The sequence below is a fragment of the Cervus canadensis genome, chromosome 2, assembly GCF_019320065.1.
Source record: "Cervus canadensis isolate Bull #8, Minnesota chromosome 2, ASM1932006v1, whole genome shotgun sequence".
Classification (NCBI taxonomy): Eukaryota; Metazoa; Chordata; class Mammalia; order Artiodactyla; family Cervidae; genus Cervus; species Cervus canadensis.
The window spans coordinates 65838221-65858440 of NC_057387.1; the positions used below are offsets into that span (position 1 = coordinate 65838221).

Genomic DNA, 20220 nt, shown 5'->3' on the forward strand with positions numbered 1-20220 from the left:
GCAGTATAGTTGATTTGCAATGATATATTAGTTTCAGGTATACAGGGAAGTGAATCAGTGACACACACACACACACACACACATTCTTTTTAGGCTCTTTTCCCACATAGGCCATTGCAGAGAGTTGAGTAAAGTTCCCTGTGTTATGCAATGTGTTTATTAGTTATCTGGTTTATATATAGTAGTGTGTATATATCAATCCCAATCTCCCAATTTATCCCTTCTTCCCCCCATCTTCTGGTAACCATAAGTTTGTTTTCTACATCTGTTTCTCTATTTCTGTTTTGTAGATAAATTCATTTGTACCCTTTCTTAAAATTCCACATATAAGTGATATCATATATAGTATTTGTATTTCTTTATCTGACTTACTTTACTCAATATGAGGATCTCTGGGTCCATCTATATAGCTACAAATGGCATTATTTCATTCTTTTTATGGCTGAGTAATATTCCACTGTATACATACACCACATCTTCCTTATCTGTTCCTCTGTTGATGTACATTTAGGTTGCTTATTATCGTGGTTAATGTGAATAGTGCTGCTGGGAACATTCCTTTTTCTATGTTTACCCTTTACCTGATTGAGTTTGTAATAAAGTTCAACTCTGCAACTTCATCAGAATTGTTCATATACTGTTGGTAAATTGACTCTAAAGTTTTGGAAATAAGACTTGTACTTTGTAATAGCTATTTAAAGTTTATTCATTGTCTGGCCATTACATTTTCATTTCTACTGTGTCCCTGATATCAAAGCCAAATTTTACACTTTATTTGCAGCTTAGCATCATTCCACATTTTAGTGTATTTCAACTTGGAGCAATGACATTCTTGTATGATGTTTTATTTGCCAGCAACTTTTCTTGAACAGTCTCTAACAGGACAACAGTTTTTCTACCTTTCCTTTTTTTTTAATTTTTCATTTTATTTTTATTTTTTATTTTTATTTTTTTTAAACATGAAACAAATTTAATGCCTACCTTTGATCATGGGGAAAATGAATGAAATGAAGGAATTTCAAAGACATCTGTATTGTTTTATTTTTTTTAATTTTTTTATTTTTTCATTTATTTTTATTAGTTGGAGGCTAATTACTTTACAATATTGTAGTGGTTTTTGCCATACATTGACATGAATCAGCCATGGATTTACATGTGTTCCCCATCCCAATCCCCCCTCCCACCTCCCTTCCCATCCCATCCCATCCCTCTGGGTCTTCCCAGTGCACCAGCCCTAAGCACTTGTCTCATGCATCCAACCTGGGCTGGTGATCTGTTTCACTCTTGATAGTATACTTGTTTCAATGCTATTCTCTCAGAACATCCCACCCTCGCCTTCTCCCACAGAGTCCCAAAGTCTGTTCTGTACATCTGTGTCTCTTTTTCTGTTTTGTATATTGGGTTATCATTACCATCTTTCTAAATTCCATATATATGTGTTAGTATACTGTATTGGTCTTTATCTTTCTGGCTTACTTCACTCTGTATAATGGGCTTTAGTTTCATCCATCTCATTAGAACTGATTCAAATGAATTCTTTTTAATGGCTGAGTAATATTCCATGGTGTATATGTACCATAGCTTCCTTATCCATTTGTCTGCTGATGGGCATCTAGGTTGTTTCCCTGTCCTGGCAATTATAAACAGTGCTGTGATGAACATTGGGGTACACGTGTCTCTTTCAGATCTGGTTTCCTCAGTGTATATGCCCAGGAGTGGGATTGCTGGGTCATATGGCAGTTCTATTTCCAGTTTTTTAAGAAATATCCACACTGTGCTCCATAGTGGTTGTACTAGTTTGCATTCCCACCAACAGTGTAAGAGGGTTCCCTTTTCTCCACACCCTCTCCAGCATTTATTGCTTGTAGACTTTTGGATAGCAGCCATCCTGACTGGTGTGTAATGGTACCTCATTGTGGTTTTGATTTGCATTTCTCTAATAATGAGTGATGTTGAGCATCTTTTCATGTGTTTGTTAGCTATCTGTATGTCTTCTTTGGAGAAATGTCTGTTTAGTTCTTTGGCGCATTTTTTGATTGGGTCATTTATTTTTCTGGAATTGAGCTTCAGGAGTTGCTTGTATATTTTTGAGATTAATCCTTTGTCTGTTGCTTTGTTTGCTATTATTTTCTCCCATTCTGAGGGCTGTCTTTTCACCTTGCTTATAGTTTCCTTTGTTGTGCAAAAGCTTTTAAGTTTCATTAGGTCCCATTTGTTTATTTTTGCTTTTATTTCCAATATTCTGGGAGGTTGGTCATAGAGGATCCTGCTGTTATTTATGTCAGGAGTGTTTTGCCTACATTCTCCTCTAGGAGTTTTATAGTTTCTGGTCTTACATTTAGATCTTTAATCCATTTTGAGTGTATTTTTGTGTATGGTGTTAGAAGGTGTTCTAGTTTCATTCTTTTACAAGTGGTTGACCAGTTTTCCCAGCACCACTTGTTAAAGAGGCTGTCTTTTTTCCATTGTATATTCTTGCCTCCTTTGTTGAAGATAAGGTGTCCATAGGTACGTGGATTTATCTCTGGGCTTTCAATTCTATTCCATTGATCTATATTTCTGTCTTTGTGCCAGTACCATACTGTCTTGATGTAGAGCCTGAAGTCAGGCAGGTTGATTCCTCCAGTTCCATTCTTCTTTCTCAAGATTGCTTTGGCTATTCGAGGTTTTTTGTGTTTCCATACAAATTGTGAAATTATTTGTTATAGTTCTGTGAAAAATACCATTGGTAGCTTGATAGGGATTTCATTGAATCTATAGATTGCTTTGGGTAGTATAGCCGTTTTCACAATATTGAGTCTTCCAATCCATGAACACGGTATATTTCTCCATCTATTTGTGTCCTCTTTGATTTCTTTCATCAGTGTTTTATAGTTTTCTATATATAGGTCTTTCATTTCTTTAGGTAGATGTATTCCTAAGTATTTTATTCTTTTTGTTGCAATGGTGAATGGTATTGTTTCCTTAATTTCTCTTTCTGTTTTCTCATTGTTAGTGTGTAGGAATGCAAGGGATTTCTGTGCATTAATTTTATATCCTGCAACATTACTGTATTCATTGATTAGCTCTAGTAATTTTCTGGTAGAGTCTTTAGGGTTTTCTATGTAGAGGATCATGTTGTCTGCAAACAGTAAGAGTTTTACTTCTTCTTTTCCTATTTGGATTCCTTTTATTTCTTTTTCTGCTCTGATTGCTGTGGTCAACACTTCCAAAACTATGTTGAATAGTAGTGGTGAGAGTGGACACCCTTGTCTTGTTCCTGACTTTAAGGGAAGTGCTTTCAATTTTTCACTATTGAGGATAATGTTTGCTGTGGGTTTGTCATATATAGCTTTTATTATGTTGAGGTATGTTCCTTCTATGCCTGCCTTCTGGAGAGTTTTTATCATAAATGAATGTTGAATTTTGTCAAAGGCTTTTTCTGCGTCTATTGAGATAATCATATGGTTTTTATCTTTCAATTTATTAATGTGGTGTATTACATGTTTTTCTACCTTTCCAACCCCACTATTTTTTTAAGAGCTCCCTCTTCTCTGAACACCTGCCTTGCAGAGTTTCTGCTTTTTGTTCCACTCAGCACCAGGCAAATTTTAGGCTCAATGCATAGCTTTAATTCTAAGACTTATCTACCTCATTAGATTGGACCCTGCTGCTAGACTTAGCAAATAAAAGAATGCTCAGTTAACTTTAGATTTCAGATAAACAGAAGTATTTTTTTTAGCCTAAATTTGTGCCATGAACTGTTTTCTATATCCCAACTTGTCTTCTTTCTTTGTTGACACTCTTGTTTTGATGGAGAACATTCTTGACTATCTTCCTAAGACAAGAAAGCATAGAAAGATAAATCCTTGGAAATGTTTTTCTTCTCTCTCTTTGCAATTGATTGATGGTCGAGCTTTAGAGATGTAGCTTGAAAGACAATTCCTGTCAGAAATTTTAAGATGTTATTCTGTTGTTTTTGGCATCCAGTCTGTCTAATGTTAGTCTGACTCACATACCTTGTGGTGAAATTATTTTTTCTGTTTTGAAATCATTTTCCTTTGGGAAAGAATTTAAAATTATTTATTTGTGGTGTTCTGAAATCTCACAATTCAATGTAGGTCTTACTTTAAAAAAAAAATCTTTTGTCTAGTCTTTGATGGGTCCTTTAATTCTAAAGAACTGTGACTCAGCACCTCTGAAAAATTTTCTTCAGTTATTTCTTTGCTATTTTCATTCTTTCCATTTTATTGGTTGTCTTTTTGGAACTCTGTTATTCATAATTTGGACCTCCTTGATTAGTCTCAATACCTTTTTTTTGCCCCTTATATTTTCCATTTATGACTTTTATTCTGTATTCTAGAAGATTCTGTCAAATTTTTTCCAGTTCTGCCTTTGATTTTTAGATTTTGTTAATCATATTTTTAGTCTCTTAAAGCCCTCTTATTTTCTAATTGTTTATAATAACATAGTAATTTTATTTATGAATAATCTGATGGAAACTCTCTGAAAATACTGTTTTTTAAAGGTCCCTTCTATGCTCTGAATTACTTTTATTTTATCCAGCATTGCTTTTTTGTTTGTTTATTTTAGTCTTTCATTTTCTGATTTCTCTTAAATTCCTGATGCTACCTGGTAATCCATTTTTACTATAGAAAGAATTGGGTCACTTGTGTGAATTTGCTCAGCTGCTGTGTCACTGGGTCAGTTTTCCCAAGGAGACCTTTGACTAGTATGGGATAGGAACACTGTACTAGCTATTAGATTTCACTACCACATGAACTGGTAGGAAGCTGACTGTCAGACATGGACTTTTAAAATGCCAGAATATGAAGGATTGTAGACTGGGGTGTCCAGTTTCACAAAGGCCCTTGCTATCATTCAACAAAAGAGGGCTTTGTTTTTGCCTGTTTTTCCTGGATCCTAGAAGTCTTAAGTGTAGGACTGTGGGGGGAGCACAGAGGTGCTGATTTGTACTGTAGACTTGTATGTAAACCTTTAATTAATCTTCTCACTTTGGGCCACATTTCTCACTCTCAGCTTTTGAGTCCAGAATGTATCATGCTTTCTAACAGGCATATCATATCCCACCCTTTTTGTAGCTTTTCTATAGTGCATTCATCACTCAACACACTCTCATATGCTCTTCATCTTCCAGAAATTATTGACCTCTCGTGCAATTGTGAGCAAATCCCATCCTGCACATCCTTAGCTGGTATGGCACTGTTTATCCCTTTCTGTATTTTTATTCTTTTATTTCCATGTGTCTCAGGAAAGAAAAGAGATGGGCTTAAGTGCATCTTACATCATCTTGAACTAGTAGTTTGTAGTTGCTTCTATTTTATTGTTTCATGGTGGAAATGTAATTCAAGTTAAATAATGAGTTACTTCCTTAATCACTTTTACAGAATTATTCCTCTACAATCATTATCATTTGGCTTCCCTGATGCCTCAGATGGTAAAGAATTGTCCTGCAATGCAGGAGGCCCAGGTTCCATACCTGGGTTGGAAAGATCCCCTGGAGAAGGAAGTGACTAGCCACTCCAGTATTCTTGCCTGGGACATCCCATGGACAGAGGAGCCTGGCGGGCTATACAGTTCATGGGGTCACAGATTTTTATGTAAGGAATCTGAGGACCACTGGCATTTAAGGATATCAGGCAGGCTTTGACAGAATGAGTACAGGTGTGTGCAAAAAACTAAGAAGGATTCTAAGATACTGAGAAACTTATTCTGAAATTGATCTCATTCATTCTGTAACATCTGATGAATGCCTAGAATGGGCCAAGTACTAGGCTAAGTGTTGGGAAAGTAGATGAATATAAACATGAATAAGGTGCAAACTTTACCCTTGAGGAATCTATAATCTGGTGAATAACTTGAGTTTATGCATCATTTTGCAGTGTATAAGTCAGTTTTACCTATTGTGGACTCTTGACACTTGCAGATTTACCATTCAGCCTTTTAACTACTCCTAAGGGACTCCAGGACTGATCTCCTTTAGGATGGACTGAGATCAGTCCTGGGTGTTCATTGGAAGGACTGACACTGAAGTTGAAACTCCAATACTTTGGCCATCTCATGAGAAGAGTTGACTCATTGGAAAAGACCCTGATGCTGGGAGGGATTGGGGGCAGGAGGAGAAGGGGACGACAGAGGATGAGATGGCTGGATGGCATCACCGACTCAATGGACATGAGTTTGAGTAAACTCCAGGAGTTGGTTATGGACAGGGAAGCCTGTTCATGGGGTCACAAAGAGTCAGACAAGACTGAGCGACTGAACTGAACTGAACTGAAGGGACTCCAATGATCCATGACATGCAATAATTTATTCATTTGCTTAGGTACAAATTTGAGTCACATGCACCATGAGACTGTGTAGAATGTATAGCTGCCTGTGTGGTGAAAGAGCCAAATTCATTCTTGTGGAATCTTTAAGTAGCCTTGTGCATACTGTGCATGCATTTATAGCCAGATTCTTGAACCATCAGAACTCGATGGGATTACAAACATGAAGTGGGTTTATTTCCCCCTTATCATTGCCTTTAATAATGTTCTTTCAAATATCTTTTCTTCTTGTTTTGGCATCTTGGGTATCTTCCATAGCTTTCTTAACACTTTCTGTTAAAAAGTTCAGTGTAGTCCAATTTAAAATTTGAACCCATCTCTTCCAATTCCCCAGCTCGGGTTTGAACTCTGTAGGGGAACTTAAGAGTGGGAGAGAGGGCCTGTTTTATTATTTTCCTTCTCTTCCCTCCCTCCTGGTTTTAGATCTTTGTATTGTGACATATAGAAGGAGAAAGAGTGTCTGTTACTTTCCTGACCACTGCCCTAGTCCCACCTGGTTGTTGCTACTGAGGCTAAGATGTAACTGACTACCCATAAACTCTCTCTTTGACAAAGCCTGGCTCTCTCATGGTGTGCAAGTGGAAATTCTCTGGGAAAGTCCTTACTGACTAGTCTTTTGATCTGAGAAATCAGTTTTGGCTTTCTCTCCACCAAACCCCTTCAGCTCCATCCCTGGTGATTCATCTCCAGTGTCATCAGGCGATGTACCACCAGGAAGGTGCAAGCCCATTTCCTTGGCTCCATACCCTCCCATGACAGGCCGCTTCAGTGCTGTCCTCTACCTGCACCATTGGTTTATTTCCACTCTCTTGTGGTTTCTGGGTCTCACATTTCTCTGCTAAAATGGGCAGAGGGCTGTAGTAAGTCTGCCGCACAAAGCTGTATCCAGCTGGAAACTGAGATGCTGGTCTGCCCTTCCCATGTCCGTGTATGCTCAGTCACTTCAGTCACGTCTGACTCTGAGACCCTGTGGTAGCCCACCATACCATCCCAACTCTAGCCTGGGACTGTAGTTTGCCAGGCTCCTCTGTCCATGGGATTCTTCAGGCAAGAATACTGGAGTGGGTTTTCATATACTCCTCCAGGAGATCTTCCCAACCCCAGGATCGAAAGCAAATCTCTTATGTCTTTGGCATTGACAGGTGGGTCCTTTACCTCTAGAACCAACTGGGACACCCTGAGTCTCTGTGAGAGACTCTCTCAGAGCCTGTGTGGTTGAAACCCAGAAGAAATAATCCACCTTTTCAATGAGGAGGGGAGGAAAAATCCTCTGAACTCTGAGGACTGTATTCTGCCAACTCCACTGTCTCCAATTACCTCCCTCACTCATCTTTTGCTTATGTAGACATGAGCAAGAGGCAGCAGAAGTGTTGCAAGGATCTAGCCCACATTTTCTGTGGAGAGCTTTTTTTGTTTCTAGATTCAGATCCAACTTGGTGATTGTGAGTCAGCAGGAAAAATATAACTCAACAGCCTATTATACATTTTATGCTGTCTATGTAGTCATGTTAAGTGGGGACTTTACAAGGCTCTGGAAACATTCCTCTTGAATGTATATTGCTATGTTCTCTCAAGATATTGTTTGTAGACCACCTGTATCTGAATCAATTGGGGATCACAGGGGGAAATGTGAATTCCTAGTGTCTAGGCTCTGAAGGGTTGAGAAAGGAGTCAGTAATCACAGTTTTCAACAAACACCCCAAGGTTCACTGATGCATACTAAAGTTAGACAGCCATTTGTCTTGAGCCCACCACACATTTCCTATGTCCTCCCAACACTACTGTTCAGCAGGTCAGGCTGGTATTATCCCCATTTTACTGCTGAGGAAATTGAGATTTAAAGGAGAAACATGGCTTGCCAAATGGCAAATTCATCACTATTGCTAGCAAAGTGTGTGTGCGTGTGTGTGTGTGTGTGTTAGTCACTCAGTCATGTCCGACTCTTTGTGACCCCATGGACTATAGCCTGCCAGGCTCCTCTGTCCATGGAATTCTCCACACAAGAATTACAGGAGTGGGTTGCCATTCCCTTCTCCAGGGGAATCTTCCCGACCCAGGGATTGAACCCAAGTCTCCAGCACTGCAGACAGATTCTTTACCATCTGAGCCACCAGGGAAGATCCGCAGTAATAAATGTCAAGTTATCTCACCACTATGCCCCTAAACATAATTTTAAACAGAGAGAAAATATAACTAAATTTATCTTTTGTCAGATCACTGAAATAATACATGTTTATCTCATGAAACCCATAAAATACAAAGTTATCTAAACAAATATAATGCCATCATTCAGATATAATCATTTGTTTCTGCATATAATGTGTTATAACTGTTTTTGCAAAATTAAATCATATTTTGATACTCTTTAGTAACCTGCTTCCTAAATTCATCCATTAAATATTTTTCAACATTATTTTCAATGGCAGTATAATCTTTTACTTTATGGATGCGGAGTTCTTTATTGAACCAATTCCCTGTTGATGGACAATTTGATTATTTTGACTTTTTACTATCACCAAAAGCTACTTTAAATGTTAGGCTACTTGACAGGGATTTGGGGAATATGTTGCAACTTCCTAGAGGAAATGAAGCAGATTTTTAAAGGTCATGTTATATTAAAGTATACCCGATGATATGAAATGACATGAAATATTTCCACAGTCACTAAAAATATTATGTTGCTTTTTTAGGAACAAGTCCATTTTGTTTTACTTTAACCTGCTCACCTGTACCAGTCCCTCCGTGGTGGTAAACCTACAGTGCCCTACCACACAGGTAAGGCAAAAAATATGCCTCACTGGTTTTAGCAATTTTGAACATTCTTGGATGACAGAACTGAGAAACTCTATTTGAATTCTGGATGTGTGTGATTAATGATGAATTTATGGAAGGTGACAAGACAAAAGTATAATCTCATGTTTGTTCATATACAATAAAAACAGAGATTAATCATTTAGTATCCCTAGGAACCTCATTGATTATCTTGTCCAACCACCTATTTTTATAAGTGAATAAACTGCAGTATAGAGAAGTGGAGATATTTTTCTCAAGATTAGTATTAGGAAGAATAAAGCCATCTATTGTAACTAATAAACTTCAGTTTTTCAGTGACTGAACACAATAGTTTCTTTTTGGTCATATAATAGTATAAGGTGGTGTTTGTTGTCAGCGGGCAGCTCTCTTCCTGGCTCCTTTCATCTGGTGACTCTGTCATCCTTTAAGGCCTCAGCAGCAGCAGCATCTAGTTGCCAGAAGGAGGCAAAAGGCTGAATAAAGCACCCCTGCTCTTAAAAGCCTTGGATCAGTTGGGTCACACATTGTATTTCTACTCAAATACCATAAACTTATAAGTTTTAAATGTTCAACCTGAGATGCAAGAAGGAAGGAAAGAAGGAATAAAGCAATGTAATTGTGGACTGAGCAGCCTCTTGTGTACCATGAAGAAATGAAACAAGAGGACCAGATATCAATGGGCAGTTCATTTTGTTTTCTATAGTCTATCCATCTGTCCTCTAGAGGACCCTTCTTCCCAAGGGAGACAACTCAGAGTCCTGTGTGGTACTGGACTTCAACCCACAGCCTAGGACCTATGGATGATGGATAGTCTCTCTATCAGGTCTTGACACTAATGCACAACGGGCAACAGGCCTAGGGAAGTTAGAACACAAACTCCCATTCAGAAAGGAAGGAGGTGTAAGTACACAGTGGTCTTTAGTGCATAGCACGAGAACAGTCTTTTATTCTCTTTGAATTGTATTCTCTGAAGGAAGTTCCTTATCTGTCATCCTGTGATCCATCGCTCAACAAACTGGAAGGTTATTTCCTGTCTGTCAGCCTCAGGCCATACCACTGCTGAACACTGGAAATATGCCCTCTTAGATGCCATGTGGCTTTGAAACCCTCTTCCTGTTGTACAAGTTTATCATGTCAAAGATTATTTTAACAGTCAAAGGCCTTTACAGGTTAGGTCATGAGTTTAGCAGTACAACTACCTCAAAAACTCAGTAGGATTTTGACTTATATGCTTCCTCTTGGTTCCTTGTGCAAGTAAACCACAGCCAAAGGTCTTCTCTAGAACTAAAATCTGCTTGCTTTCCTTCTCATGTTCCTTAAAGACTTTTGATATCTTATTTCCTGCTGAGATTTAAGCCATCTTGGGGTATTAACATCTTAGTTCTGTGACCACCTCTACCACAGAACCTTGTTTTTATCACAGCCACTCACCCCCAAGGTCAATCCTCGATCTTGTCAGTACCAATAATTACCACCCTTAATTTCAAATGTCATACTGTCTAATCATTTCAGTTCCTCTAATGTTTCAACTCCAGTTATTCTCCTACCTCACTGGGACCTACAAACCACTGACCTGGTGCCACTCAAAGTTTCCTCAGTTCTATCATGTTTCCATCTCCTTCTTTATATGATTTAAAGTCCATGGTTCCTCTTGAAAATCACTCCTTTGTAGAACTCTCATACATTATTTGTGGGAATGTAAATTGGTACAGCAGGAATGGAAAACAGTATGGAGGTTTCTTAAAAAACTAAAGATACAACTACCATGTGGTTCAGCAATTCCACTCCTGAGTATAAATCCAGAAAAAACTCTTAATTTGAAAGGATACATGCTCCTCAATGTTCATAGCAGCACTATTTACAATAACCAGCACATGGAAGCAACCTAAATGTTATTAACAGATGAGTGGTTAAAGAAGATGTGGTACCTATACACAATGGAATACGACTCGGCCATAAAAAGAATGAAATAATGCCATTTGCAGCAACTTGGAGGGCATTGCTTTAGTGAAATAAGTCAGACAGAGAAAGACAAATACTGTATGATATCATTTATATGAGGAGTCTGAAAAATGATACAGATGAATTTATTTACAAATCAGAAACAAACTCACAGACATAGAAAACAAATTTATGATTGTCAAAGAGGAAGGGAGAAGAGGATAAATTATGAGTTTGGTACTAGCAGATATATACTACTATATATAAAGTAGATAAACAGGGTTCTATATAGACAGGTTCCTGTTTAGTACAGGGAATTATATTCAATATCTTTTAATAAAGTATAATGGAAAAGTATATATATGTATATGTGTGTGTGTATATATATATATATATATATATATTTTCACTTTGCTGTACCCCAGCCAAAGTAAAAACAACACCCAGTTGTGTATGTGACTGGGGATTGAAGTAAAGTTCGATGTTGTAAACAGCAATATTGCGTAGAAACCTGGAATGTTAGGTCCATGAATCAAGGCAAATTGGAAGTGGTCAAAAAGGAGATGGCAAGAGTGAACATCGACATTTTAGGAATCAATGAACTAAAATGGACTGGAATGGGTGAATTAACTCAGATTACCATTATATCTACTACTGTGGGCAAAAATCCCTTAAAGAAATGGAGTAGCCATCATAGTCAACAGAAGAGTTCAAAATGCAGTACTTGGAGGCAATCCTAAAAACAACAGAATGATTTCTGTTCGTTTCCAAGGCAAACCATTCAATATCACGGTAATCCAAGCCTATGCCCTGACCAGTAATGCTGAAGCAGCTAAAGTTGAATGGTTCTATAAGGACCTACAAGACCTTCTAGAACTTACACACACAAAAAAATGTCCTTTTCATTATAGGCAACTGGAATGCAAAAGTAGGAAGTCAAGAAACACCTGGAGTAACAGGCAAATTTGGCCTTGGAGTACAGAATGAAGCAGGGCAAAGGCTAATAGAGTTTTGCCAAGAGAATGCTCTGGCCATAGGAAACACCCTCTTCCAACAACACAAGAGAATACTCTACACATGGACGTCACCAGATGGTCAAACCGAAATCAGATTGATTATATTCTTTGCAGCCAAAGATGGAGAAGCTCTATACAGTCAGCAAAAACTAGACCGGGAGCTGACTGTGGCTCAGATTATGAATACCTTATTGCCAAATTCAGACTTAAACCGAAGAAAGTAGGGGAAACCACTAGACCATTCAAGTATGACCTAAATCAAATCCCTTACAATTATACAGTGAAAGTAAGAAATAAATTCAAGGGATCTTGAATCTTCAGAGTGCCTGAAGAACTATGGATGGAGGTTCATGACATTGTACAGGAGGCAGTGATCAAGACCATCCCCAGGAAAAAGAAAAGCAAAAAGGCAAAATGGTTGTCTGAGGAGGCCTTGCAAGCAGCTATGAAAAGAAGAGAAGTGAAAGGCAAAGGAGAAAAGGAAAGATATATCCATTTGAATGCAGAATTCCAAAGAATAGCCAGGAGAGATAAGAAAGCCTTCCTCAGTGATCAATGCAAAGAAATAGAGGAAAACAATAGAATGGGAAAGACTAGAGATCTCTTCAAGAAAATTAGAGATACCAAGGGAACATTTCATGCGAAGATGGGCTCAATAAAGGACATAAATGGTATGGAACTAACAGAAGCAGAAGATATTAAGAAGAGGTGGCAAAAATACACATAAGAACTATACAAAAAAGATCTTCATGACCCAGATAATCATGACGGTATGATCACGCACCTAGAGCCAGACATCCTGGAATGTGAAGTCAAGTGGGCCTTAGCAAGCATCACTACAAACAAAGTTAGTGGAGCTGATGGAATTCCAGTTGAGCTATTTCAAATCCTAAAAGATGATGCTGTGAAAGTGCTGCACTCAGTATGCCAGCGAATTTGGAAAACTCAGCAGTGGCCACAAGACTCGAAAAGGTCAGTTTTCCTTTCAACCCCAAAGAAAGGCAATGCCAAAGAATGATCAAACTACCACACAATTGTACTCATCTCACACGCTAGCAAAGTAATTAATGCTCAAAATTCTCCAGGCCAGGTTTCAACAATACATGAACCATGAACTTCCAGATGTTCAAGCTAGATTTAGAAAAGGCAGAGGAACCAGAGATCAAGAGGTTGGAATACCAGACCACCCAACCTGCCTCCTGAGAAATCTGTATGCAGGTCAAGAAGCAACAATTAGAACCGGACATGGAACAGTGGACTGGTTCCAAATGGGGGAAGGAGTATGTCAAGGCTGTATATTGTCACCCTGCTTATTTAACTTATATGCAGAGTACATCATGAGAAATGCTGGGCTGGATGAAGCACAAGCTGGACTGGATGAAGCACAAGCTTGATGCTGGGAGAAATATCAATAACCTCAGATATGCAGATGATATCACCCTTATGGCAGAAAGTGAAGAAGAACTAAAGAGCCTCTTGATGAAAGTGAAAGAGGAGAGTGAAAAAGTTGGCTTAAAACTCAACATTCAGAAAATGAAGATCATGGCATCTTTTCCTATCACTTCATGGCAAATAGATGGGGAAACAGTGGAAACAGTGACATACTTTATGTTTTGCGACTCCAAAATCAGTGCAGATGGTGACTGCAGCCATGAAATTAAAAGATCTTGCTCCTTTGAAGAAAAGTTATGACCAACCTTGTCTAGCATATTAAAAATCGGGACATTATTTTGCCACCCAGGGTCCATTTAGTCAAAGCTATGATTTTCCAGCAGTCATGTATGGATGTGAGATTTGGACTATAAAGAAAGGTGAGCACCGAAGAATTGATGCTTTTGAACTGTAGTGTTGGAGAAGACTCTTGAGAGTCCCTTGGACTGCAAGGAGATCTGACCAGTCAATACTAAAGGAAATCAGTCCTGAATATTCATTGGAAAGACTGATGCTGAAGCTGAAACTCCAATAGTTTGGCGACCTGATGCAAAGAACTGACTCATTTGAAAAGACCCTAATGCTGGGAAAGTATGAAGGTAGGAGAAGAAGGGGATGACAGAGGATGAGATGGTTGGATGGCATCACCGACTCAGTGGGCATGAGTTTGAGTGGACTCCGGGAGTTGGTGATGGACAGGGAGGCCTGGCGTGCTGCAGTCCATGGGGTCGCAAAGAGTCAGACATGATTTAGCAGCTGAACTAAACTGTACACCAGAAACTAACCCAACATTGTAAAACAACTATACTTCAATAAAATTTTGAAAAGAATTTTTAAATCACTCCCTTATATAAACCCTCAATTCTTTTGCCCCCTCTCATTTAGTTGTACTTCCCTGGCAAAAACGCATTCATGACTAAATGCAGCTTTCTACCTACTCCATGCCTCAACCTAAGCAGTAGTGTGTTCTTGCAGAAAACACACACAACAGTCCATTAAATTGAGGACCTCCAACCTCAAGGGGGCCCTCAATGCTGTCCCTCAATCCCACAAGAGACCCTTTGTTTATTCACTAGCTACTCTGCTAGAAAACAATTTCACACCTTTTCCTCTCACCTCAAACCTCCAAGCCCTCCTTCCCAGTCTCTATCAGCCTTTGATTTGGCTTCCTATTTCACTGTGAAAATATCAGCATTCAGGAGACAGCTTTTACAGGTTCCCACAATGACCTTCCTGCCATTATCTGTGTTCATGTATTTACTCTGCCTTCCCTGCTCTTCTCTGGAGGAACAGCCTATGCGCCCAAGGCCAGACCATCTGCTTGTGCATTAGATCTTATCCTCACTCACAAACTCCAGTACACAACTCCAGAAATCTTCCTTTATTTTTTTATTACCATTTTCCTTCTCTACTAAATCATCCCTATCAGTAGAAAAACATGCTGTTATTTCTTCCACATTAAAAAGTTTTCTCCTTGATCCCATATCCCCTTCCAGTTACTGCTTCATGGATTTGTGCCTCTTTTTTTTTTTTTGCAAAATTCCTCAAAAGAATAATTTATATCCGATGTGTCTGAATCCTTTCTTACTTGCATTCAGGCTTTTATTCTTACTCCATTTTCTCCAAATGATACCATTGATCTCCATATATTTAAACCAATGGTCGATTCTCTATCCATATTTACTTGATCCAACAGTATTGTTTAATCAATCCCTCTTCCTTAAAGTACTTTCTTCAGTTGGCTCCTAGGACATTCTCTTTCCTCTTAATTCTCTGGATCCTCCCTCTCAGTATTCTTTGATGGTTTCTGCTCATCTTCCCAGCACCTTGTAAACACTTGAGTTTCCTCTCCATCAGGCTTAGTGAAGTGAAGTCGCTCAGTCGTGTCTGACTCTTTGCAACCCCGTGGACTGTAGCCTACCAGGCTCCTCCGTCCATGGGATTCTCCAGGCAAGAATACTGAAGTGGGTTATCATTTCCTTCTCAGGCTTAGCCCTCTTCAAAATATATATTTACCCCTTTGGTGATCACACCTAGTCTTTTGGTTTTACTACCATCTATATACCACCCTTCCTAGTTTATATATGTATATTCCCAGGACTCCAGTTCTTTCTATCCAACCACCTATATCATGTCTCTACATGGATATTTAGTTGGCATCTCAAATTTAACATGTCCAAACTCAACCCCTGAAAGTCTCTGACTTTATCCCTAAAATTGTTCCCCCACCCCCAACAGTTTGTTCTTTTTCAGTTAAGGCCAACTCTAAATACCATGGAATCATCCTTGATCCCTCTTATCTCTTGTACTCATATTTGAGCTGTGAGCTAATTCCTCTGGTCTCCATTCAAAATCTACCCAGGACCAAATTACTTTTAACCATCTCCTCCTCTTTTCAAGGAGCCAGTGTGTTGTTTCAGTGACCCCTGACTGGTCTCTCTGCCTCTGTTCTTGGCCCTGCCTCCAGTCCTTTAGTCTCTTCTCCACCCAGCAGCCAGCGTGATCCTGTTAAATATCAGTCACATTATATCCCTCCTTTACTCAGACCCCTTTCCCTCAATAGCTTCCCAGGTTGCTCATATTAAAAGGCAAAGTCCTAACAGTGTCCTCCAGGGTCCTTCACTGCATGCCTGCCTCTGACCACATTTGCTCTGTGCCTCCCTCTGCTCACTGCACTCAGGTCATAGTGACCATCCATTGTCTTCAAAGGATCCACAGAAGCACCTAGACTTCGCTGTTCTCCCTGCCTAGCCTCCTGTTTCTCCAGATGACTACAGTTTGATCACTAGTCTTCTTCAAGTCTTCCTCAAATATTACCTTTTCAGTGAGACCTCCCTTGACTACCTGTTTAAAGTTAGAATCCCATCCTGGATCCTTTCATCATCTGGCCTTTTTTCTAGCCTTATTTTTCTCTATAACAACTATTACAATCTTGGGTGCTTAGTCACTCAGTAGTGTCTGACTCTTTGCTCCCCCATGGACTGTAGCCTGCCAGGCTCCTCTGTTGATGGGATTCTCCAGGCAAGAATACTTACAGCAAACAATTTAACTTCTTTGTTGTTACCCATCTCTTCCTACTAGAATGTAAACTGCTTGAGGGCAGGGATTTTTATCTCTTTTGCTCACTGCTGTGACCCCAGTGCCTAGAACAGGCTCAGAGTGAGTGATTGATAAATATTTGTTGAATTAAAGAGTAAATGGAAGCAACCTAGATGCCCATCAGCAGATGAATGGATAAGGAAGCTGTGGTACATATACACCATGGAATTTTACTCAGCCGTCAAAAAGAATTCATTTGAACCAGTCCTAATGAGATGGATGAAACTGGAGCCCCTTATACAGAGTGAAGTAAGCCAGAAAGATAAAGAACATTACAGCATACTAACACATATATATGGAATTTAGAAAGATGGTAATGATAACCCTATATGCAAAACAGAAAAAGAGACACAGAAATACAGAACAGACTTTTGAACTCTGTGGGAGAAGGTGAGGGTGGGATGTTTCAAAAGAACAGCATGTATACTATCTATGGTGAAACAGATCACCAGCCCAGGTGGGATGCATGAGACAAGTGCTCCGGCCTGGTGCACTGGGAAGACCCAGAGGAATCGGGTGGAGAGGGAGATGGGAGGGGGGATCGGGATGGGGAATAAGTGTAAATCTATGGCTGATTCATATCAATGTATGACAAAACCCACTGAAATGTTGTGAAGTAATTAGCCTCCAACTAATAAAAAAATTAAAAAAAAAAAAAAAGAGTAAATGAATGATAGAATTAAATGATGAGAAGTAAAGGATGAGAGAATTACTATTTTACTATTGCCAGTCTAGAAATTTTTCCACTGTACTATACAAATCCATCATTCTATGATGAAACAAAAAATCCTTCCACACTATGCTTTTTGTTAAACATTTCAGTTACTAGATCCTTTCTTCATTAGAACTGTACTGTTTTAACCTTCAGTGTAACTTTCTCTTCCGTTCACCAAATCCTAATTTATATTAGAGTGTTAATTGCATATGAACAGAATATGTAAAAATAATGATGAAGAACTATATTCAAAGTGCCCCTTTGTGGTTATACAAAGAACCAGAACTGAGTCAGAATATATATCAGCTGCCAATAATGCAGAATTGCTCTCAGTCTGCTAGGTAATAATGTATCTACTGATCCAAGCCATATTTTTATGCATTATGTTTTCCGTTAACTGCAGCATGGTCCAGACATGTGTCATAAGCATTTAAAGGACAGACCTTGATCGATTAGGATATCCAACCTCAATGCGACCTTCATTTTTGGCTAATTATATGTTGATTGCTACTAATCAGCATTGTATTTATAGTGAACAAACAGTTCTGATAGAAAGAGAGTAAAGAGCAGTTGCTATATTGTTTTTTAACAGCTCCTTTATGTTTGGAATGAAATTTGATGTGAGTCTCTTTAACAAAACATTTTTTAACATTTAAATTACTTTCTTTTATATGTTGCATGTTAGCTCAGTTGCTCAGCTGTGTCTGACTCTTTGAGAACCCCATGGACTGTAGTCTGTGGGTTCCTCTGTCCATGGGATTTTTTCAGGCAAGAATACTGGAGTGGGTTGCCACTTCCTCCTCCAGGGGATCTTCCCAACTCAAGGACTGAACTGACATCTCCTGCATTGGCAGGCAGATTCTTTACCACTGAGCCACCTCGGAAGTCCACATGTTGCATACACACTTTTATGTGTGTAGTATACATTGTATGTGTGTGTTTATAAATACAGAAATCATCATGGCCTCAGCTCAGTAGTTCCTACCATCATTTAAAGCCAGTGAAGGCATTAATACATTGTTTTTACTTTATAAATCCATTTAAGTGTATCAAACAATGGGCTAGTTCAGTTATCTTCCAGAGTCTTATAAATAAATTGCCAAAGTGTAAATGTCTGTGAATTAGCTCCAAACATGTTCATGATTTCTTCAGCTTAACTCCAATCAGAGTAAACTCTGGACATTTGTATTGACAATGACCTCAGTCTTCTTCCCCCAAATGTGAGCATGTTGGATGCTGTGAATGTCCGTCAACAGTTCTTCAGTTTTCATAGAAAGATGCCTGTGAGACTTTCATTATTTCCTCTAGATGTGCATGAATGTGTGTATGTACTTGTGTGTGTGTGTGTATGTGTGCACAAGTATGTAGGAGAGACTAAGAAACAGAAAGTACATCTGGAGGTGTGAACATGGAGTTGGGTTGTTTACCTTTTAGAAACTTCTAAAAGAAGTTAGAATGCTGCTGCTACAAAACAATTAACTATGAGATTTGAGGTACCCATTTAGTTATCCACCTACTACCTTAGAGGTGGGGTTGATACCAAATGTCCTCATGTAGCAGAAACATGACCAAAAGATAGGAAAGAGATATCAGCTGAGCAGCTGTGTTTTTACCTAATTACCAGTGGGGGCTGAGCTACAATCTGGCCAGTGAGAATAGTTACCACAGTACAGTAGGGAGATGGAGCAAGTCAGAGCTGAGAGGGCAGAGGAGAGAATGTTCAAGAATTGACTGCAACTCTCATGACATCATGTGATCATTGGTTTTTTACTACTTACAAAAGCAAAACAAACAGAGTGCCTCCTCCCTGCCTGTGTTTTCTCTCTGTGGAGTTGCTAATTGGATTGCAGTCACTCCAGAGTAGCTCCGTGGACTAGCACAGTGATCTGCTTTGGCATTAATAGGCCCCTAAAGTTCATTAAAGATAATTGCATCAGTGACCTCTCTGCCCACATTTGACTGGTGTTGCTAAAAGACAATAATAATGATTGATTACCACAAATATCCATATTTTTTGTTAGTTTCTTATGGTATAAACCCCCCAATTATGTTCTGGTTTTGATAGTTCTTAGTGGCATAAGTTATCAATGTTTGGAGCATTTTTAATTACCATTCTATTCATACATAGAAAAGAAAGCAAGATTCTAACCCTGAAAATTTATAAACTACACAGGCAAAAGTAATCTTGGATTAAACTCTTATCTACTAATTCAAAAAATCATTAAAAATTTCATTAAAAGTTTATCTCTGTCCTGTGGATGATGTCACATCTACAGGTGATAAAATTGCACACACACACACACACATGAACACCCATAAAACTGGTAAAAACTGAATAAGGTTAGTGGATTGTAACAATACCAGTTTCCTGGTTGTGATATTGTGCTATGGTTATGCGAATTATTACCACTGGCCAAAACTGGGTGAAAGGTACATGGAGTTTATTATTTTTACAGATGTGTGAAGATCTACAACTATATCAAATCAGAAGTTAAAAATAATTTTGTCATTGTATAGTATCTTATTGTTTTAATAGCACATTAGCATCCAAGGGCAAGGAGTAGAGGTTGATAGCTGGTACATGAAATTTAATTTTTTACAATATGTTTAGAAAATTGATTTAAGTTTCTTAAATGGAAAATGGTGCTTTGCTTTTTTATTGTGATGGGTAATTTAGAAGTCTAACCTTGTAGATAATTCCTTGGTTTATTCAATTCAATTCAGTTCCTACCACTGTGTTTCTTTATTTCACAGATCTGTGTCTCCAAGTGCCCAGAAAGATTTTTAACTTACATGGAAATACAATTTAAGTACAAAAACGACAGTAAATACTGGACATATTACAGCCAGTTCTGCCGGACTACTTTTCTTAAGCCTGTGGAGGTATGTGTGTTTA

The 20220-nt window shown here is 38.6% G+C and overlaps 1 protein-coding gene across 2 annotated transcripts in view; it reads left to right on the forward strand.

Annotated features, from left to right (window-relative positions):
* The window catches only part of SLC44A5 (solute carrier family 44 member 5), a 429650-nt gene that overhangs the window by 361963 nt on the left and 47467 nt on the right, over positions 1 to 20220 (forward strand). For both annotated transcript variants that reach the window (XM_043460948.1, XM_043460949.1), the window contains 2 exons: positions 9020 to 9104; positions 20079 to 20207. In XM_043460948.1, coding sequence (XP_043316883.1) covers positions 9020 to 9104; positions 20079 to 20207 — 214 coding nt within the window. The remainder of the gene's footprint in view (positions 1 to 9019; positions 9105 to 20078; positions 20208 to 20220) is intronic.